This window comes from Oryctolagus cuniculus, chromosome 6 (genome assembly GCF_051225735.1).
Source record: "Oryctolagus cuniculus isolate XC-2025 breed Fujian yellow rabbit chromosome 6, ASM5122573v1, whole genome shotgun sequence".
In the NCBI taxonomy this organism is placed as follows: domain Eukaryota; kingdom Metazoa; phylum Chordata; class Mammalia; order Lagomorpha; family Leporidae; genus Oryctolagus; species Oryctolagus cuniculus.
The window spans coordinates 96993841-97018015 of record NC_142872.1 but is presented as its reverse complement, the minus strand read 5'-3'; the positions used below and the strand labels follow the sequence as shown (position 1 = coordinate 97018015).

At 36.4% G+C, this 24175-nt stretch overlaps 1 protein-coding gene across 4 annotated transcripts in view; it reads right to left on the bottom strand.

Annotated features, from left to right (window-relative positions):
• Window positions 1-13995: 13995 nt before the first annotated feature.
• Window positions 13996-24175, bottom strand: part of XKR9 (XK related 9) — a 67061-nt gene continuing 56881 nt past the window's right edge. For all 4 annotated transcript variants that reach the window (XM_089335374.1, XM_002710465.6, XM_070075155.2 and 1 more), the window contains 2 exons: window positions 23724-23944; window positions 13996-14796 (listed from right to left, as the gene is read on the bottom strand). In XM_089335374.1, the coding sequence (XP_089191500.1) occupies window positions 14168-14796; window positions 23724-23944 (850 nt within the window). In that variant the 3' untranslated portion in view covers window positions 13996-14167. The remainder of the gene's footprint in view (window positions 14797-23723; window positions 23945-24175) is intronic.

Here is a 24175-nt window from a genome sequence, read left to right as displayed (position 1 = left end):
GAAAGTGGAAGCGGTATAAGAAACACATATTTCCTGACCTATGCTCTCCAAATTGAAGCCCCAGAAATGAGAATTTTTTAGGTAAATTGAAAGGAATGCTGAGGTAGTGAAGCTTTTTTTTGGTCTTTGATGCTCCCGGGTAAAATTTCTCGTGTGCTAATATGGTACAGTACCAGCAGAGGAAAGAAGGCAGAAAGATAGTCAAGCAAAAAGATGGACAAAACATCATCCCTAACCTTTCATTCGGTGGAGCACACCTAAAATTTTCTACATACCTCTGAGAAAAGAATGAGAAGATGATGATAAGGCAGCCTGACATGGGCTTTCTGTGTTGAGGAACAAGGAAAGCTCATCATTAACGCTGTAGTGGCAGTGGCAGACTTGGAACAGACTTACAACAAGGGCAGCATCTGTGGAAGTCAAGATAAAGTCATACCACACAGGTTGGACTACCAGGGCCTAAAAAAGCTAAGACTCAAAAGGCTTCCATAGCCTTGGCAACTCATGACAAGAGCCTAGGGTGATTACTGATGCCATAAATAAGAGTGTCCATTTGTTAAGTCAACAACAGGAGTCACTGTGCACTTACTCCTCATGTAGGATCTCTGTCCTTAATGTGCTGTACATTGTGATTTAATGCTATAACTAGTACTGAAACAGTATTTTTCACTTGTGTTTCTATGTGGGTGCAAACTGTTGAAGTCTTTACTTAATATATGCTAAACTGATCTTCTGTATATAAAGAGAATTGAAAATGAATCTTGATGTGAATGAAGGGGGGAGGGAGAGGGAAAGAAGAGGGTTGCGGGTGGGAGGGAAGTTATGGGGGGGAAAGCCATTGTAATCCATAAGCTGTACTTTGGAAATTTATATTCATTAAATAAAAGTTAAATAAAAGTACCAGGGTAAAAAAAAAAAAAAGCTAAGACTAAACTTAAGTAAGTAATGACAACATTTGCAGATGCCCGTGTATTAAAGGATGGAGTCCATTAAATCCAGCTCACCTCCAAGGTGTAAGTTCCCCTACCCCAATATACTTGAATATTAATGTGAAGAGGAACTACTGTTTGCGCTTTGGTTTAAATAGGAGACAGAAACAAGTCACTAGCCTCATAATCATTATAAGACAATGAGGGAGAAAGGATTTTTTGTCAGAAATTAGTTTGAGATTTGTTTTTAAATCTGAAATTTCCTTTTAGGCTAAAAAAGTACAAACAACTATAAATTGAATGTATGCATTGTTTATGAAAACAATACTTCGTGTTATAAAAATGAAATATTGCAAATGCAATAGCAACATTAAAAAGATCTCCAAGGGTCAGAGCAGTCAACCATAAATCCTCTTTCAGCTGAAGCCTACAGGGCAATTCTGACCTCACACTCAAATCTCCAGACATGTTAAATACAAACTCACAAGATACCCTCAGGTTATCCTAAATAACTATAGCTGGATGACCTCTGCTGCATCTTGCAAAGATCCAGAGGACCCACATGTGGACTAAGTCAACAAGGCCACTGCTGTAAGACATTCTCCAAATGAATCACCATGCCACTGAAGTAGTGGTGAGCCTTATTCTTACAGTCCACAATTATCCCTCTTTTAAATCCCTTTCTCATAGCCCTAAGGCTAAGACTTCCTTTTATTCAGTTCTTATAAAGGGTAGGAATTACTATATAGTTGAATTCCTTTTTATATCCCCTAATCATAAAATTATTCAGAATCTGATCACACAATAATTAGGTCAACCTTCCTTTATCAAAAATCTATGAATATAGTTCATAAATTTCATAGTGCCTACATTTTCTGTTAAAAAATTTAGCAAAGTATGAAAAAACTTATTTTCACTTCTTAAAGAAATAAAGGTCATCAAGCTTTACAGCAGATTGGAGTCTATTACCAGTGACTGAATTTTCATAAGATTTGGGAACTATAAGGATTCCTGAAGATAAAGGATCTTATGTTATTTACCTTTATACATCAGTGGCTAGCACTGTATCTGGAACACAATTCCCTTCAACTGTTTATTAATGTGAACACTCAAACTTAGCCTGTACATGTATTTTTTTTAACTTTTATTTAATGAATATAAATTTCCAAAGTACGACTTATGGATTACAATGGCTTCCCCCACATACCGTCCCTCCCACCCACAACCCTCCCCTTTCCCACTCCCTCTCCCCTTCCATTCACATCAACATTCATTTTCGATTATCTTAATATACAGAAGATCAGCTTAGTATACATTAAGTAAGGATTTCAACAGTTTGCTCCCACACAGAAACATAAAGTGAAAAATAATAGATGATTTTTTTTAAATGATGATGAAATCAGATCAGACCTATTGTCATGTTTAATCCCAGTGAGAGTCAAGTTGGGAATTGATAATTTCTTTTTTTTTTTTTTTTTACAGAAGATCAGTTTAGTATACATTAAGTAAAGATTTCAACAGTTTGCACCCCCATAGAAACACAAAGTAAAATATATTGTTTGAGTACTCGTTATAGCATTAAGCCTCAATGTACAGCACATTAAGGACAGAGATCCTACATGAGGAGTAAGTGCACAGTGACTCCTGTTGTTGACTTTACCAATTGACACTCCTGTCTATGGCATCAGTAATCTCCCTATGCACCAGTCATGAGTTTCCAAGGCTATGGAAGCCCCTTGAGTTCTCTGACTCTTATCTTGTTTAGACAAGGTCATTGTCAAAGTGGAGGTTCTCTCCTCCCTTCAGAGAAAGGTACCTCCTTCTTTGAAGACCTGTTCTTTCCACTGGGATCTCACTCACAGAGATCTTTTTGCCAGAGTGTCTTGGAGCCTGTACATGTATTAACATTTTCAAAAAAATACCATGACTTAGGATGTTTCCCAATACTGAACAGGAATTTTTAATAAAGTTTAAAAACAAATAAGGAGATTCCTCAAAAAGCTAAAAAAAAAATAATGCAGTAATTCAACTCCAAAGGAATCAAGAGTGGGATTTAAATTAGTATTTACACACCATTGTTCATAGTAGCTGTCGCTCCCCATCTTCGTGGAGGAACGACACAGGACCCTGCGCTGTTCTTTTGTCTGCTCGGCCCTTCCCGGGTTTGCTGCTGGTTCTTCCCGGGTTGGCTACCGACCCTTCCACCTCCGTGGAAGGGCGGTTCCCCCTAGCCACTTTCCCCACTTCCGCCGGCCGGCTCTCTCAGGGGCTGCACAGGTGTTCCTTCAGATAGATGTTCCTCTTAGATGTTCCTGGTGCATGTTGTCTCTCTCCTCCTTTATAGTCCTCTTCCACCAATCCCAACTCTGCTACCCACACGCCGAGTACGCTGCTCTCCTCCAATCAGGAGCAGGTCCTGCTGCCTATTGGTTGAACTGGAGGCAGCTGAGTAGAAGCTGTTTCCTCCTCTCCCAGCGCCATATTGTGGGAGAGCAGATGCATAGAATAAGTCTTAATTCCAGTAACTTAGTCTAGTCCGAGTTGCTCCCAGTTGCTCCCCACAGTAGCATTATTTATAATAGCCAAAATGTAGAAACCAAAATGTCTATCAACAGATGAATGGATAAGCAAAACATGGAATATACATATAATAAAGTATTAGCCATAAGAAGTAATATATACTACAACATGGATGAACCTTAAAACAAGTAAGTGAAATATGCCACATAAAAAAGACAAATGCTGTGTGCTTCCACAGGTATGAAGAGTAGTCAAATTCATAGAAATAGAAAGTAGAGTAGAGGTGCCAGGGATTTAGAAGAGAGGGAATGAGGAGGGTAGTGGTTAAAGGGTATTCAATTTAAGTTTGAGATGATTGGGGGAAAAAATTTCAGGAATTGAATAGTGGTGATGGTTCTATTTGAATACACTTAGCACCACTGAATCATGCATTTAAATATGGCTAAAATGGAAATTTTGGTGTGGGCATTGTGGCACAACAGGTTAATCCACCACTTAGGATGCCCAAATCCCATTTTAAAGTGCTCAAACCCATGGTTGAGACTCACCTGCTCTGTTCCCCTCCTGCTTCCTGTTAACGCACATCATGGGAGGCAGAAGGTGTTGGCTCAAGTGCATAGGTCCCCGCCACTATGTGGGAGACCTGGCTTCAAGTTTTAATCTGACCCAGCCGAGGCCATTGTGGGCATTTGAAAAGCAAACCAGGGGCTAGAAGACATCTCTCTACCTTTCTCTCTTTCAAATCAATAAAATACTTTTTTAAAAATGAAAACTGTAGGCCAGTGCCACGGCTCACTAGGCTAATCCTCCACCTGCAGCGCCAGCACCCCGGGTTCTAGTCCCGGTTGCTCCTCTTCCAGTCCAGCTCTCTGCTGTGGCCTGGGAAGGCAGTGGAGGACGGCCCAAGTGCTTGGGCCCTGCACCTGCATGGGAGACCAGGAAGAAGCACCTGGCTCCTGGCTTCGGATTGGCAGCTGTAGCGGCCATTTGAGGGGAACCAATGGAAGGAAGACCTTTCTCTCTGTCTTTCTCTCTCTCACTGTCTAACTCTGCCTGTCAAAAAAAAAAAAAAAATGAAGACCGTAAATCACAATTTTAAAATAAAATAAAATAATGCCTCATAAAGTATACTCCACAAGTTTAAACCCTCCAAAGGATACATGCTGTATAAATTAAGTATCTGACTTACTCCAATACAAATAAAGGCTAATCAGTTACTGAGTAAACAGGTAAAATATCATAACAACTAAAATTAAAATCAATGCTAATTTTCTATCAGTAGATTACCACCGGACAAAGTAGTTGGAGGACAGACAGTACATGTTTTGTTTTTACTAAGAAGTAAAGTGAATAATAACAGATAAAAATATGTTGTCCTAACTGAATTTGAAACAGAAGATGTCTGATAAAGACATGTTAGTTTGATTACCAAATAAATATTTGCAAAGGCCATTAGAGTCATCCTCTACAAAGTAACATATTAATGTTAATAAATACATAAAAAGAAAAATATGAAGACTATTGTGAAAACAGCAAGTTAGAAGATTAAGTTCTCTAAAGAGTTAAAAAAAAAAGCTGTAGTCTTTGATCACCCACCCTCTACATCCATGTCTTCATAAATTTGATTCATTTATAGAGTGTTTTTTGATGATAGGCAATTCTTTGTTGAAAGTTAAGTGCTCTTTTATATGAATAAATAAAGAAGGTTTTGGTTTAAACTAGAGCATTATTTTGACAAATGTTTATTGGAAATCCAATTATGGGTTCATAAATCAGTGTTCTTTGTGGTCCATCAGGTGAGCTCACCAATGCCACCAGATGTCACAGTGAATATCAATAAGGTAATTAAAACAAGTCCATGGAATGCTGTGCTTCCTACACAATGACAGTAGTCAAAACAGGAAGAAAAAGCTTATCATTTAAAATTGAACTTACTGAAAATACTTCTGCAAGATGTCATAACTATACTTTCAAAAAAACAAAAACATTTGTTTTTTATTTACTGTTGAACTAAAAATAACAAGATTAAGCATGATGCACAATCTGTCACACAGATAATTTTCAAACATTTCTCATGATAAAAAGGAAAAAAATATTTATCTGCATATATCCCATGATTGAATTATGTCCTCACAAGAATTATTCTTCTTTTTTTCCTTCCTTTCCTATCTTTCTTTCCCTCCATTCCCTTTTGAAGGTAGTTTTTATTTCCTGAAGAACTGGGGCCTTTTAATAATGCATAATGTACTTGGCCCAATGTCCATTCACATACTACATGGACCTGATCAGCTTGAAAAATTCGATGATGACAGCTTACCTTCTTTACTACTAAAATGAAAACTGTTGTCAAGACAATTCTGCAAAGCAACAAATTCATTTCAAGTGGAAATAGTAAAGACTTTTTACTCTAAAAGTTTTTTAACGTTCCTATATAGTCCTATTGCTACCAACTATGAACAGGGAGGGAAATAACTCATTTAATGAACATAAGCACTTATGTGTTGCAGCCAAGAGTCAGAAATTTGATTAAACCCAGTAAAATAGATAGAAAATAAGATCTGAGTGACTAGCATAATAGTATAAAATAAAACTTAACAATTATCTCTTACCAATACTGCCCAAATTGTTAAGATTATCTCTATTTTAGACATGTCCTTGCTCCTTCCTGATTTAGTTTTGCTTCCAGTGTAAACAAGGTATCTCTTCCTTTACAGAGAGAACAGTACATAAGATTTCTTTAAGATATTTGAGTATATTTTATGTTGGAAATAAAAACCTTATTCTTCCCGTACAGTAAAGTTCTAAAGGGCTTCTGCAGTTTTTGTTTACATATCACTGTTTCGCAGTGAGAACTGAAGGATCCCTGCCTGTCAGATTTCCAGACAGACCTCTGTATAATCCATCCCAAAGAATCATAAGTAACACTGGCCAGTACATTAGAAATCTGCTGCTAAACCAGCCAGGCAGGTAAAGAGCTAGTAGAATAAGGCCACACAAGCAGAGCTCTGCTATTACTCTATAACTGCAGGGCCCAAGACTGTTGGCTTGCCTATTGATGATAATATAAACAGAGAGTGAGTGACAACTTAAAATGCTAGCTGTTGAGCGACTCTAATCTTAAACCAAAGAAATTATGTCATCAAGACTGACTTAAAAGAACAATGTCTAAATACAGCTGTTATTTGTGAAAGACAAAAATGTTGCCATTGTATCATAGGGCAATATTTAGATAGAACTGAACTGCTTCTGGGTCTCCCAGAGCACCTCTAATTCCACATTATTTGGGCAGCCTCATATGAAAAGGAGTTCAGGTTAAAGGGTGCCTGAAAAGTCCTGAATTCCCACAATGAATCCAGAGACTCTTACTGGTTTGCATTGTATAAATTCCCATGGTACAAGCTGGTGAACAGACATTAAGAACAACTAGGAAGAATCACTATGTTCCTAAACTTGTATTTATGAAATGCATAAAGTATGTATACTTTAAATAAAAGGTTTTTGAAAAAATATATAAACAGCATATCGAAAAAAAGCCAAAAACTAGGAGTAGTGTCATGACATCATGAAGGGCTCCACTGATCCACTCTCCAGTGAAACTAGTAAAAATTATTAAAAAGCAAGTAACTAAAGCCTCTGGAAATGACCCTAAATACAAACAACAAATGAAGAAACACCTATGCAACTATTCAACCAAAAAAAAAAAAAAAAAAAAACACTATGAGTGGCAAGTATATAGCCTAGCAGTTAGATGCTAGTGTCCCACATCAGAGAAGTAGGGTTCAATTCCAAGCTCTTGACTCCAGCTTCCTGCTAATGTGGATCTTGGGAAGGCAGTGGTAGTGGTTCACATGAATGGAAAATCTTTCTCTGTCAATCTTTTTTTTCAAACAGATGATAATAAACTTTCTTTTAAGGATCCAAATCAAAATTCCAGAGCTAAAAGTACAGTAGCTGCAATTAAAAATTTGCCAGAGATGTTCAATATTTTTGACCAAGCAAAACAAAGAACTCATGAACTGGTTTTTGTAAAAATCATAAGAGATTATGCAAACCAAAGAACAGAAAGAATAAAAATAATAATGAAAAATAAAGATACTCACAGAATGTGGAATGCCATTAAGCATACCAATGAGTATGGAGGTAGCTTTCAGAAATGAGAAAGGAAAAGATTTACGACCATATTAAGCAACAGATATTAGGGCATCCTTACACATTGCTGAATATGTAGACAACCCTCAGAAGTACACATTGAGGGACTGAAAGAGAAATAAGTTGAATTTCCTATGGAAATTTCTATAAGTTGAGAAAAAAATAACAGTTCTCTGTGGCTAATAGAAGCCCTGGGAAACTAAGCAAAGTCTTCTGGGAGACAAGGAAATATAATCCCTTGTCTATATGAGTTCATTCTCTGGTGGCAAGACATGCTACCTGACACAAAATAAAAATCTATGCAATATCAATATTTAACCTTAAAGCAGCCATAGTTAACAAGTACTATATTCCAGAAAAAATAAGATACATAACATTTATCCATAAATATTTAGTGAGATCTACCACACATACAAAAGCATCCAAGTATATACACCACACACTCACACATTCATGCGTATTTCCAAAGCCCAGAAATTGACTTGCGATTTAACCCTCATTCCTGACTTCATTACTAAATAGTTGTATTTAACATCCTCTATAAATTACTTTTCTACATATCAGGAGTAACATGCAAAACATAATATTCTATGAAAAGCTAAGATGTCAATTATAAAAGAATGAAACTCCTTTGTCACATAATTCCAAATTTTTCATATTATTGTTATTTCAAACATGTGGAAGTAATTTATAAAGTATAATAATGATACCAAAATCAGGTTTAAAAATATGACTTACTCATGAATAACATCAACAATAAAAATTTTCAGGGATGCTTACAATCTGCAAAACACTACCATATATAATATTTCACTGATTTTTCACAAAAGCTCAAGGAGACATCAGTATATTATTAAATATGTAATTCTTATTCTGTACATGCCGAAACTGAGACTTAGATTACATGATTCATCAAAGTAACACAGGTAATAATGTCAAGCCCAGAAATCAAACTCAGGTCCTTGAACTTCAAATAAAAATTTGTGCAGCATTATGAAAAGTAATTACTGGGCCAAACCAAGAATTAAGCCCACTCAGAAAGACTCTACCTATTGAAAAATAATTTTTAAAAAGCAGCAATAACAGGAGCAAAGGCAGATTTAATGTTCTATGCTAGGCTGGGTAAAAAGAAAATACAATAACATTCCTGAAAGCTACATCTTTTGATTTTTCCTCTAATTCTTTCCTGCTATTAAAGCAATTTATCTAGGATAAAGCAAATGCAAACTCCTATACTCCATGATATGCATATTCTGTGAATATATTTTATTCTAGGATAAATGCTTTAAAGAGTACTGAAGTCCCACTTTCACAAAATAAGAGGCACAAGTATTAAAATAATAGATACCACTTAATAATATAGAATTGCCTCCATAATAAACTAGATATGATACCAAAATACATTCTCTTTGGGAAATTACAAATGGTTCACACTAACCTCAAACACTTCCATGTGCAAATGCTCACCTAGACGTGCTCACTTCGGCAGCACATATACTAAAATGCTCACCTAGAATCCAACTTTGAATTTACTGTCATCACTAAGTGTGGTATCATCCAGAGCTAGAGATACATGATTTATCTCTGACCCTCACAGTCACAAGGAAAAGTTTTACTGAATATTACAATTGGGACTAATGGAGTTGATAGTATAAACCAGGGAATCAATGAAGTTGCACTTCCAATTGTCTGTGGTTCCATTGCCCTCTAGTGGTTAGTCTGAAACTAGTTATTAACAGTGATGGTATCCTTCCAAAGTCTAAACAGCAGCATCCCTAACATCTAGGGGTGTATTTAAGCATACAAATTTTGAGTTCTAGTTAAGACCTAATGAAAAGAAATTCTGGGGGTAGTGTCTAGAAATCTGTTCTAATGGGTCCTCCAAGTGATTCCAATGTGCACTAAAGAATGAGAGACACCAATCTTAAGTAAGGTATGGTGTTCATATTTGACGTAGATGTGAAATGTATGTTTGGGGTTTTTTACAAGAATATTGGTCATAATTATATCTCCACCTTTTCTAAATTTTGAAAGGCTTTTTATATACACAAGATAATCTAGAAAAAGCTTATAGTTTATTTGGGCAGATTGAAAAGTGCTATAAAGCTGAAATTGAACAATACAAAAAATAAGATAAAATGAATAAAAATCAAATCAAATAAATATAAAAATTCATTTTAAGAGCTTGCCAGGTCCTATATATTTATTGCTTCGCTATAAAATCAATGGGAGTGTTTGCTGGATGCATGAATAATCCAGGATTGTGTGGGGGCATTCAACAGGGTGTTTAATATTGGGCTCTTTAGATGTATATTATTTTCTATCCATTTTTTTCTATTACATAAATTGCTATTTCCAACTACATATATCGTTAATTATTCAAATGATCGCTGATACAATCCCAAGCCCACCCTGAAAGCTGAAAAATAATTGGGCAGGAATTTTTAAACATGTATTGAGGGAAATAATTTTAAATAATTTTCAAATCATGTATAAATTAGTGTTAGCTCTGGGATGGTGATGGTGACTTAACTACCCATCAGATAAAGACAACATAATTCCATAGAAGTGAAACTGGACTTGAGGCCAAGAAGTCTAAAATTGATCTATGTGAACTTTGTCAGGTTGCTTAAACTCTCGGGTACTTGGTTTCCCCAGTTAAGGGTAGTGGTGATAATAATATTCTACACTGCAGTTTTTTTGAGGGTCAAATAAGTAGGAATAAGACAGGATTCATCATTAAATAGAAGCAGCTTTATACATATTGGGTAAACAAATATTGCAGAAAGATTGGCAAATATTACAGAAATATTGTTGAAAATGTTATGAATAAAGATAGGTACACCTCTACTGCACAGAATCTCTCACAGCTAACCACTATAAACACTGGACAAGATACATAAATTTATATATTATCTGAAAGCACAGAAAGCAGACACTTAAAAGAAGTCATTATATGTAAAGAATGGCACTGAAGGAGGTCAGACACCAGTCAATTAAATGCAGACACAAAACTGAGTATTAGTGGTCTTAAGGTGCTGTGGCACAGCGGGTTAGGGCCCTGGCATGAAGCGCTGGCATCCCTTGTGGGTGCTGATTCGAGACCTGGCTGCTCCACTTCCAGTCCAGCTCTCTGCTGTGGCCTGGGAAAGCAGTAGAAGATGGCCTAAGTCCTTGGGCCCCTGCACCCACGTGGGAGACCCAGGAGAAGCTCCTGGCTCCTGGCTTCGGATTGACGCAGCTCCGGCCGTTGCAGCCAATTGGGGAGTGAACCATCGGATGGAAGACCTCTCTCTCTCTCTCTCTCTCTCTCTCTCTGCCTCTCCTCTATCTGTGTAACTCTGACTTTCAAATAAAAATAAATAAACCTTTAAAAAAAATGAAGTTCAAAAGATGAAACATGGGGTGATCATGGTTGCTGAAAGGTAAGGAAAAATCTTGGAAAGAGAACCAATAGGGAGTCCTATTCTATGTATTAGCTGTGCCCAAATCTTTGGCTGGTCCTGAACTAGGCATATGAAGGGCAAATGTCAATCAGTCCAATGGAGGCTAAACAAATAGACTGTTTAGAGTTCAAAGTTCAAGTTCACTACCTGCTAAAAGGACAAGGCAGGGGTTAGCACCATGGTAGCAAGTAAAGTTGCTGCCTCCGACAACAGCATACCATATGGGTGCTCCACTTCCTATCCAGCTCCCTGCTAATGAGCCTGGGAAAGCAACAGAAGATGGCCCAATCTTTGGATCCTTACACTCACATGGGAGATCCAGATGAAGCTCCTGGCTCCTGGCTTCAGCCTGGCCCAATCCTGGCTGTTGCGACCATTTGGGAGTAAACCAGCAGATGAAAGACATTCTCTCTCTCTCTCTCTCTCTCTCTCTCTCTCTCTCTCTCTGATTTTCAAATGCATGAATACATAAATTTTAAAAAATTTTAAAGGACAAGGGGGGAAAAACCTCCTCTAAAGAACAAACAGAATCAAGAGGGTCAAAAATTCATCATTCAAAATACCCAGGACATAATTCAGAATTAGTAAACAGCCAAGGACACATGAAAATGTGAAAAGTCAATCAGTTGAGAACCATCTTATGATGATCTAGACATCAGAGTTATAAAAGATTTCAAAGCAACTATTATAATGGCAACCAAGCATATGAAGAAAACTATGCTTATAAGGCATAAAAGATGAAATTTTAGCAGAGAAATAAAAACCAATAAAAATGAAAACTCTAAACTGTAAAAATATAGAATATGAAATCTTTCTTAAATGTTATAATTAAAGATGAAATATAAAGTAAATAAAAACAAATTAAAACTGATGGACAGAGAGATAAATTTGGAAAAAATAAATAGAGCCACAGGTATCTGTAGGATAATATCAATAGATCTAAAACATGTAATGAAGTCTAATAAGAGAGCTAAAAGGGCAGAAAGAATATGGAAATAATAACAGCCATAAACTTCCTAAATATGCTGACAGACACAGGTTGAAGAAGCTTGAAGAATCTCAAGTGTGATAATACAAAGGAAAAACTTCAATCATTAATAGAGTCAAACTATTGAAAACCAAAAACTAAAGGTTAAAAAAAATCTCAAAAACAGCCAGGGAAAATAACAAATTACATGGGAGGAAAATAACTTGAATGATGATTAACTTTTTAAATAAAAAATGCCTACAATAGCCAGGATTGGGTCAGGGCTGAAGCTGGAAGCCACAAACTAAATCTAGGTCTTCCCCATGGGTGGCAGAAACCCAATTATTTGAGCCATCAGTGCTTCCCAGGGTCTGCATTAGTGGAAAAGTGGAGGCAAGAGCCAGAGCTGGAAATCAAACCCAAGTACCATGATATGCAAGGCTGAATGCCTGCTCCTCTTTGCTCATTGCCTATTTTTCATCAGGTTATTAGGAGATTTTCTTGCTGTTGATGATGGTTTGTAGGGATTCTTTCTGGTTATTAACACCTTATCAAATATAGACATTTCTCCAAAAAAGACATGCAAATGGCAACAAGCACATAGTTTATACCACTAATCATTAGGGAGATGCAAAAATAAAGATATCACCTTATACCCATTTTGGTGGACTTATTAAAGATTTATTTATTTACTTGAAAGGCAGAGTTATAGAGAGGCAGAGGCAGAGAGAGATTTTTTCATCCACTGGTTCACCCAATCAAACGGCCACAATGGCCAGAGCTATGCCGATCTGAAGCCAGGAGCCTGGAGCTTCTTCTAGGTCTCCCACGTAGGTGCAGGGGCCCAAGGAGTTGGGCCATCTTCCACTCCCTTCCCAGGCCTTTAGCAGAGAGCTGGATCAGAAGTGGAGCAGCCAGGACTTGAACCGGTACCCACATGGGATGTTGGCACTGTGGGTGGCTGCTTTACCCACTATGCCACAGCGCCACAGTGCTGGCCCTGACATTATTAAAAAAAAAAAAAAAAGAAAAGAAAATATCAAGTGTTGAAGAAGATGTAAAGAAATTGAACTCTCATGCACTCCAGATAAGACTGTGAAGTGTTGTCACCATTATGGAAAACAGAGTGAAGATTCCTCAAAAGATTAAAAACAGAATTACCATATGATCCAGCAATCCAGATTATGAGTATACAAGTATATCCAAAATAATTTAAAGCAGAATGTCAGATAGTTGCAAACCTATGTTCTTTGTTGCATTATTCACAATAGCCAAGAAGCATAAGCAACCAAATGTTCACCAATGGATGAACAGATAGACAAAATGAGGCATACACACACAATGAATTATTCAGCCTTAAAAAATGAAATCCTGAGGCCAGCACTGTGGTATAGTGGGAAAAGCCTCCATATGCAGCACAGGCATTCCATATCGGCACCTATTTGATTCCTGAAGGCTCTGCTTCCAAACCAGCACCCTGGATCCAGCTTCCTGTGCCTGGAAAGCAGCAGAGGATGGCCCAGGTGCTTGGGCCCCTGCCACCAACTTTGGAGACCCAGAAGAAGCTTCTGGCTCCTGGCTTTGCAACAGCCCAGCTCCAGCCACTGTGGTCATTTGGGGCATGAACATGTGGATGGAAGATTTTTTTTTTCTCTCTCTCTCTTCCTCCCTCCCTCCCTACCTTCCTCCCTCCCTCCCTCTGATTCTGCCTCTCTGTAACTCTGCCTTTCAAAATAAATAATAAATGAATCTTTAGAAAAAAAGCTATGCATTGAATCAAGACGACAATGTAAAGAAGAATGAAGTGTTCTGCTCTTTTCCATTTACACTTCTCTACTTCAGGCATAGCAGTTTCAGCTCAGGAACAATGACAAGAATTAGACAGAAGCTCAATTACAACCCTCTTATTATGGGAACCAGAGCATTTCTACCATTTCAGGCTCAAGATGGCAGTCAATAAGCAAGTATGTGAGTACTCAAGATCTTTAAAACCAAGAAAGATTTTAATTTTAATAAAATAAAATAATCTTACAATTAGTATACCAGAATTGACCTCAAACTAAACAAAGTAAAAATAAGAGACAACTCATATCCAACATGTATTTTCATTATTAATCAATGAAGCAAAATTTTTTTAAATCTCCCAAATGAATAGTTTATTCCATTAGAAAATATCTTATTCTACAATCTCTTTGAACTGATTTTCCATCAATTTCATCAAACTTTGTTTCTTCAATCTTGTTTGGGTGAAAAATCCCATAATAAACAATAAGAAAAATAATTCCAAGGAGAAGAGTAAGAACTATAGTGATACTGATAGGTCTGATATAATCTGCATTAAAAATAGAGAGTGGGTAAACCCAGAACACAACCAGTATCCCCAGTGTGGTCAGTACCTTTACAATATAATAACAGGACATTGGACATTTGGTATTCTGGCCCTTAACATTAAAAAATGTAACAATAAGAATAAATCCAACAACAGTCCTATATAAGAGTTCCATACTAAAAGAAGTACAAAACTGAGTTTGTTGTTTAAATGCCCACATTATACCTAAAAGCCAAATAAATAACAATAAAAATAAAGCAACCTTAACATTTAAGAATAGTAGAAGTACCACACTAAGCATCCAAGATAATAATGTAAATAACTTATAAAAGAGATACGTGACTTTGGGACAGTATCCATTAAGGGGATTTTTATTAGGCAAGGATTTTCTTAAGGCTATTTGATAATCAACTGTTGACCAAGAAACAGCACAGCAAGAGACCACGACGGACAAATCTACAAAACAAAAAAGAAATGATATATTATCATTGGAATAATAATTACAATACTAAGTTACTTTATGCCATACATGACTTAAGTGTATACACACACTTACTAACACTTGTCAGGCACCTTAAATACTCATTCCTTCTAATCTTTGAAGAAGATTGTAATATTCTACTACATTTCAGGGAAATCAGGCTTAAAGAGATACATTACCTGACTCAAGTCACAGAGGTAGCAAGTTGTAAAACAGATTTGAATGAAAATCTTTCTGATCCAAATTTTATGTACTTACTCATTATATCAGGCTGCCTTATAATTATTTTTAATAAGTTCATTGAGAAAATTTTATTTAGCAACTGGTATACTAGAATCTGCATACTCTGGGAGTTAAGAGATAATATTTATAATGTTAGCTTTCCTAAACTTTTTGGCTTTCACCTTGGGCATAAATCTAATTGGAGTGGATGGATGAATAGAAATGTTTAAAAGAAAACTTAATATAAGTGCAAAGTATTAATAAGATAATATGTCAACATAAAAATATGTTCTAAAACTTAAAAATTTCTATAGTTTTGATATTTTCCCCTAACAAACAACAGAGGTTTAAGTTCATTACTATTTTCAAAAGGCAAGTCACTATTAGCCCAATTGTCACGACAGAGGGTTTCTATAAAAATGAAAGATATTAGAGAATTAGATAAGAAAACTTTAGAGCAGAATACAGACTGCTTCTCATCTGCTTTAAGCTTTATTGTAAGTCTGCATAATATGAGAGGCAGACTTACAATTTCCTATCTATCGATGAGGATAATAAAGACAGGGCCTTATCCATAGCTAAAACCACTTTCTTGGTTTTAGCACATTCCACCCTGGATATTACTAGTTAGACTTCTTTTTCCTTTTTAATACAAAAATACTTGAAACACAACATCACTTTGCCTCAAATTCCCTTTATATCATTTTTGTAATTGGTTTTAATTTCTAACAAATTAACACATACAAATAATTTATAAAGTTCTATGAAACTTGAAAGAAAAATTGTATTTTGCCTTACTGCACCTCACCCTTGGTTCCAACACCACCAAGAAATCATTATCAACTCTTCTAGCTTTTCTTCTGACATTTATTGTCATATTTCTCATAAAGCACACATTGTTCTTTATTTATATGTTTTAGATACTGTTTATCAATTCCCTATCAGGAAGAGGATTTAGCACACAAACACATAGATGCATCCTCTTTTTTTTTTTTAAGATTTATTTATTTACTTGAAAATCAGCATGACACAGAGAAGGAGAAGCAAAGAGAAAGAGAGAGAGGTCTTCCATCTGCTGGTTCACTCCCCAATTGGCCGCAATGGCTAGAGCTCTGACTATCCGAAGCCAGGAGCCAGGAGCTGCTCCCAGGTCTCTCATGTGGGTGCAGGTGCCCAAGCACTTGGGCCATCTTCTACTGCTTTCCCAGGCCATAGCAGAGAGCTGGATTGGAAGTGGAGCAGCTGGGACTCGAACTAGTGCCCATGTGGGGTGCCGGCACTGCAAGCGGCAGCTTTACCCACTACGCCACAGCAGCAGCCCCAGATGCGTCGTCTTTTCATTTTCTTCTCCTCTCATCCACCCAAGAGTAACATAAGTTTTTGATAAAATCAATATTGAATATTTACCTTATTACTATATAAACACAGCTTTTGTTTAAACTACCAAGCCATTCTGATTATATTCTTTCTTTTAAAACTTTTCATTTTTCTGCAAGTTAATTGCCTTACTATCTTAGTTTTTTATAGCAGTATCACAGTTAGGTTTTTTTAAAAAAAATACCATCTTCGTGCTCTAAACTCATTGCTCTCAAGGTTCACTTCCTGTCTTCTCAGGACTTCCTTTAACCTCTCTTCTGCCTTGACTTCCTCGTTCCTAGTTCTCTATCTTCTTTCTATATTCTCAGGTTTTGATTAAGCTCTCCAGAATAAGAAAAGTTTCCCAGAAGCTGAATTTTTTTTGATTTCCTATGTCACAAAATGTCTTTACCCTCATATTGTTAGTTTTTGCTAAAAATAGAATTTAAAGGTAAAAAACACTTTTTCCACTGAAACTTTAAGTCATTGCTCTTTTATGTTCTAATTTCATTTGCTGTGTTTAAGAATTTCAATTGTCATTCAGTTTCCCTATCTTTCTGGTCTTTACTTCTCTAAAATGTTCCAGAATTTGATTCTTATCTTTGCTTTTCTAAAATGATATAATGATGTGCTGAGTTTGTTGGTGTGAGTCATTTATTCACTCTTTTAATCTAATAATTCACACCCATCAATGGCATGCCCTGTTTTCATTCTTTGGCAGTCTCCTTAGAAAACACATAACATGGAGCCGGCACTGTGGTATAGCAGGTAAAGCCGCTGCTGAAGCATCAGCTTTCCATATCAGCACCAGTTCAAGTCCAGGCAGCTCCCCTTGCAATCCAGCTCCTTGTTACTCCTGGGAAAGCAGTGAAAGATGGTCCAAGTCCTTGGGCCCTTGCACCTACATGGGAGAACTGTATGAAGCTCCTGGCTCTTGGCTTTGGCATGGCCCAGTCCTAACCATTATGGCTATTTGGGGAGTGAACAAGCAGACAGAAGATCTCTTCCCCCCCCCCCCTTCTCTCCACCTCTCTCTCTCTCTGCTTCTGCCTCTCCTTCTCTGTAATTCTTTCAAATAATAAATCTTAAAAAAAATTATATTGGCTGGCGCCGCAGCTCACTTGGCTAATCCTCTGTCTGCAGTGCCGGTACCCCAGGTTCTAGTCCCAGTTGGGGTGCTGCATTCTGTCCCAGTTGCTCCTCTTCCAGTCCAGCTCTCTGCTGTGGCCCGGGAGTGCAGTGGAGGGTGGCCCAAGTGCTTGGGCCTTGCACCCGCATGGGAGACCAGGAGGAAGCACCTGGCTTCTGGCTTCGGACTGGCGCAGCACGCCAGCCATAGCAGCCATTTAGGGGGTGAACCAACGGAAGGAAGACCTTTCTCTCTGTCTCTCTCTCTCTCACTGTCTAACTCTGCCTGTCAAAAAAAAATTATATCATGCATATTAAACAAATTGATGCTTAAAGATAATCAATATTGTTTATCTCAGAGGTGGATTCATCATGAAGGCAGTGAAGCTTAAATTTCAAATACCCTCCATTACCCAGTCTCCTACCAAGTATGGCAAAGTCTTAGCAATGTGTTCATCTAGTCACATATTTTTTTAATTTGCAAAAATAAGTTCTTCGAATTTAACTGATTAAATCCTCTCTCTCTTTTGATTCCTATTGACCCTGTGTCACATTTTCCTTTGATTTTGAAGTGGTTGTGGGCATTTTGGGGATCTGGGCTAAGGGAATTCAGTGAGAAAATGTTTGTTAGGTGTAGAAGCATGTGCTTATAAGAAATGTTTGAATAACTAAGTGGCAGAGTTAGGATTCTAAGATTTTTTTTAATCTTAACATTTCACTATTCAGTCAGTCATCCATATCCATGGTATTTGTATCCATGGTTTCAACCAATCCCAAATAGAAAATATTTGATTAAATTTTATATTGCACATGTACAGATATTTTTTCCTGTCATGATTCAATAATACAGTATATCAACTACTCAAGTAGCATTTCCCTTTGTTAGGTATGATAAGTGATACAGAGATGATTTAAAATATAAGCAAGGATGAGCATAAGTTATATGCAAATACCATGCTGTTTTATACAGACGACTTGAGCATCTGCAGATTTTGGAATTTTCAGTGATCCTGGAGCCAACCTTCCTTAGACACCAAGGAAAGACTGTATGGCCATTCATGTGATTCGGCCAGCAACAGACCTTTGATTCTTACTGTTAGGGCACAGTGTTGTATTTTAATCCAGGTGACACTATTAGTTTGACATTTTTGCCCATTCCTTGCTTGCCTACCTGCTTCTAGTTTTCTTCTGATCAGATTAAGCTCTAGCCTGTACATTATACTCTATCCAAACTGAATTGCTTCTATGTCAAACCTTGCCTTTGCTTATGCATTTCACTCAGTCTGAAATGACCTCACCTGATAACATTAAACAGATTCCTATTCATTTCTTTCTGATTTGATACTAAATACTGACATAACTAAAGAAAACATAAAAAATTTGTACTATTTACTAAATAAGATATCAACAATAAGCTAATGATATCAACTGATATAGTATTTGTCACTTCATCTAAAACTAAAAAATTTTTAAATATCCTGAAATCCTATAGCACATTATTAAATTAGTAGATATTTTCTAAAATTTTATGACAACCCCAAAAAATGTGATATTAGCGAAGAAGAGAAATTTTATAAATTAAAATTGAAAGTTTAATTAACTTTACTAGAGAGAAGATGGAATTATTCTTGTACTTCTCTATGGAAATTTTAAAATCATTATGTAATCTAGAGCCAACCAAAGAGTATAAAGCTAAAAAAAGAAAAAGAACATTACAATAATGAAAATATATTACTTTTCCTCATTTTGTGAAGTCTGTAATATGTCAGATTTCTGATAATTTGCAATCTGCCATAATTGATCTTTTTATTTTAAATAAATATTTACTTTCATAGCTTTGATGGACTGAATTGTATGTCCTCAAAATTTATACACTGAACTCCTAACCTCAATGTCACTACACAAGAGTACTTCAAAAACTTTATGAAAGGTAGAATTGAAACATAAGTTTATTTTGGCGAAAAAAATTTTGCAATCTATGCATAGGAACATTTGGAAATAAGGTATTTGAGAAGGTAATTAGGTTAAATTTGGTCATAATGCTAAGACTTTAATCTGATAGAACTAATGTCCGTATAAGAGGATGAAACACTAATGATAATTCTCTTCTCCCTGCTTCACTTCCTCTACCTATCTCTGTGCACAGATGAAAAGCCTGAGCATACAGTGAGAAGCCAGGCTGTCTACAACCCAATAAAACAAGTCTCACCAGAAACCAACCCTCTTTGCATTTTTAATCTCCAGAACTATGGGGAAATAAATTTCTACTGTTTAAGTCACCCAGTCTGTGGTATTCTTTTATTATGGTAGCCCAAGAAAACTAACACAATACCTCATTTTGTTTCCATGATATTATATCATTTTTCTTAAATAGAATCTATTTAAGTGTTTCTGTATTGTACCTCAGAAATTCAGACCCACCTTTGCTTTATCTTTCTCATGGACTATATAAATGCAAAAGATTAAGCTGCTGCTTGGATGCCCACGTCCCATATCAGAGTGCCAATTCAAGTTCCAGCTACTCCACTTCTGATCCAGCTTCTTGTTAATGCATACCCTAAAAGGCAGCAGGTAATCATTCAACTACTTGGGTCCCTGTCACCCACACAGTAGACCTGGATAGAGTTCCTAGCTCCTGGTTTTGGCCTAGCTCAGTCCCAGCCATCTGTTATAGGCATTTGGGGAGTGAGCCAGTTAATGGAAGAGCTTTATTTCTATCTCTGTCTCTATCTCTGTCACTCTTTCAAATAAATAAATCTTTATTAAAAGAAAAAGTAAAGCATATTAACTCCATTTACCTTCCACCTGACTTATAAGTCATTGACCTGTATTTTCATTCTCTTTTTCTTAACCATATAGTATTATTTTTGTTTTATTCAGTCAATATTCATTTAGATTTACCCACTATTTTCTTTTTTATCTTTGTTCTTTTTCACACCTAAGAACGGTTCTGTTCTGTCTGAAGCACATTATTGGGAATTTCCTTTAAAGGTAAAAAAATGTGGTATGGATTTTTCCTACCTAGTGTGCTTGCGAGATAATAGAATTCTTGAATATGTGAGTAGGTATCCCTCATCAATTTTGAAATCTTTTCATCCATTAACTTTTTTAACATTGCCTTTGTTCCATTCTCCCTTTTCTTTCCTTTGAGGAATGTACACAGATGTGTATTAGACTTCTCACCCATGTCTCTTTATCTTTTTCATATTTTCTGTTTCTTAAGCTACAATCTAATTTCTTCTCACTTAGCATTGACTCACTCTTTGTGTAATCTGCTGAGTTTATTTCAGTTCTTAGGTGTTTTTAAATTCTCATAAATTCTACTTATTTCATTTTCAAATATAAACTCATTTTTACAGTTTCTTGTATCATATTTTCAAGTTCAATATTTACTTCTTTAAACATAATAGGATGATTGTTTTGTACTTTGCATCTGTTAATTTCCAAAATCTAAAGTCAGGGTTTTTTTTTTTTTTCCTATTTTTGCTGGTTTTTACTCATTATATCTTATGTCTTTGGGAGCTATAAACTACTATTAACCATTCATTTTCCTTGGAAAACTAATTGTAAAAATTATCTGAGGCCTAAAATAAGGTGAATTCTTCCAGGAGAATTCTGGTTTCTGTCAGACACCTTTCGGTCTAGCACTTTAAACTATATTCACAGCTTGGTTTTTGTAAGTTTTTTGCTTTACTTTTTGGATTAGCCAATAAGTATGAATTTTGGTTTCAAATCTTACTGTTGTAACTTTGCAGGGATCTCTTCTCCTGCTCTACTCAGCCTCAATGCAGCATTCCTAGCAGTCTCTTGAAAGTGGAGACTGACTTAGGTAACTTCATTCTCACTCAAGGAAGCATGCCTTTTGGAGTCCTAGTTTTATTGATTAGGATTTACTACCAGAGAAATACCTCCCCACCCCTGCAAGGACTCTCATATTTTTGCCTTCTTTCATATCCTGAGAAATCATCAAAACAGAATCTCCTATTTATAAGGTTCAACAAAAACCCTCAGGGTATAAATGCTTTAGAGTTCTATTTAATTATGCTGTATTCTCACTTTCACGCACATTTTGGTCTGGTATATCATATATTTCATGTTTAGGGAAGACTTTTAAAATATTCTAATATTATTAGATATTTTCAGTAAGAAGACTATAACAATTTGGCCCTTCAGTGAAAGAGTTGACTCAAATAACCCGTTTCCTATCTGCATTCTATCCTCTAAATAGTTATTGATATTTCTAATCTGCTAATCTATTTTGCAATTTCTTTATCCTTCTATATGTATATTGTTTTCATTCTTTTATTCTCCTTTCAATGTGATTTCAAAATGAGCAGAAATAAAAGAATATTTTCACTGTGGTACAGTGACTTAACATGCCACTTGGAATTCCTGCAATCCATATTGGAGGGTCTGGTTTGAATCCTGGCTACTCTGCATTTCCAATCCACTTTCCTGCTAATGTGGGTATGAGACAGATCATGATGGCCCAGGTACTTGGGTGCCTGCCACCCACAGGGAGATCCTGATAAGAGTTCTTGCTTCCTGGATTTGGCTGGCTGCTGCAGGTATTTGGGAAGTGAGTCAGCAAATGGAAGATCTCTTCTCCCTCCCCTCTCTCTCTCTTGCTCTATTTCAAGTAAATAATCTTTTAAAAAAGAATATGTTTAGTCTTCTGATGTATTTTACATAAACCTGATTCTTTTACATTTTAAGTAGATTTTTTGATTGTCAAATAAAACAGCTAATGCAGAAAATTGGAAAAGCATAAAGACAAAACAAATCATTAATAATCTTACTGACCAGAAGCAGCCATATTAAACATTTTCGCATATTTTCTTTCAGACATTTTCTATACAATTTCTTTGTATCCTTAAATGTATGTCAACAGTAAAGTTTATGCCTAAGTTTTACCATTGCTTTCCTATGTCAATAAAATTTTTTCTAAACATTTTCTATTAGATACCTATTTAATACTGTTTACAACAACTTATTTTTTTTTAATTTTTATTTATTTACCAAGTCTATTCTAAGACACTTTGGATCTTATTTTGTGCTACTTTCCACTCATCTCAACTTCTTAGTTCAAGAAGAAACTATAAGAATGAAACCATAATTTAAAGAGAGCCATGTATCATTTGAAATCATGCACAGATCTACCTATATAATATAGGCTGCTGTGAGCATCTAGGGAATTATCTAGTAGAGACAAGAACTCGCTGTTTCTCCTGCACTACCTCTACTTTCTCTCTCTCTCTCTCTCTCTCTCTCACACACACACACAGTACCTTTCAAATAATCAAAAACTAGATAAATAAAAATTTAACAATTAACATTTTATATTGACTTAAATTTGCTTGACCACGCTCCAGAAAAATGCAGTGCTGAAGAATAAGTTGTGGACAGCTTTCCAGGTAGGTCTCAAACAGCATGCTCAAATCAGTCACTCTACCTATAACTTCTTTATGCAGACCAATTTGTTCCTCCATGAAGTTACTAGTTTTGCAAGCACGTTTTGTTTCTAACTTCTGCATATAACATGATACAGATCCCAATCCAAGAATTCTTTATATCACCAGGAAAAACAAGTCACATACACACATAGGTTCACTTTAGTGGCTTACTACCTGTCAAAGTATAGTCTACATTTTAGAGGCTTACAGAAAATTGAGAATAGGGAGAGTTTAGGGTAATGGGCTGATCTCACAAGTGAGTGTAGCACTGGGTAAACGCCAGGAAAAATGACAATGTAGCCCTCAGATGAATCCAAATCTATGTGAAACCCTAGCAATTAATGGTAACTGTGACTTTTATATAGCAAATAAATGTCTGTATCTCAAATATCTATGAAAAGATGTCTTTTTAGGGGGAGGCAGATGGTACAGCAGTTAAGACACTGCTTGGTATGCATGAATCCCATATCAGAGTGCCTGAGTTTCAGTCCTGGCTCCCTTTCTAATTCCTGCTAATACACATCCTGGGAGGAAGTAATGGTAGCTCACATACTTAGGTCCCTGCCGCCTACATGGAGATCTGGATTGGGTTTGGGCTTCTGACTTCCACCTAGCTCATCCATGGCTGTTGCAGACATTTCAGAAATGAACAGGCAAATGGAAGATTCATATTCTCTCTCTCTCTCTCTCTCTGTGTATTTCTGTCTTTCAAATAAATAAAAATTTTAAAAAGAAAGTCTTACACTGACTGAAATTCACTTGACCTTGCTCCAGAAAGATGTAGAGCTGAAGAACAAGTTGAGGGCAGCCTTCCAGGTAGGTCTCAAACAGTCTGAGCATGCTCAAATCAGTCACTCTATCTATAACTTCTTTATGTGGATCAATTTGTTCTTCCATGAAGTTATTAGTTTTGCTGCTATATTTGAATGCTATATGGTAACCATTTTTCAGAGCAAACCAATACCTGTAAAGTAAACATGAACATGTCTTCAGTCATATATTCTTTAGAACATCTATGTTAATATACATAATTTTTTGACAGGCAGAGTTAGACAGTGAGAGAGAGAAAGGTCTTCCTTCCATTGGTTCACCCCCAAATGGCCGCTACAGTTGCCAATACGAAGCCAGGAGCCAGGTGCTTCTTCCTGGTCTCCCATGCAGGTGCAGGGCCCAAGCACTTGGGCCATCCTCCACT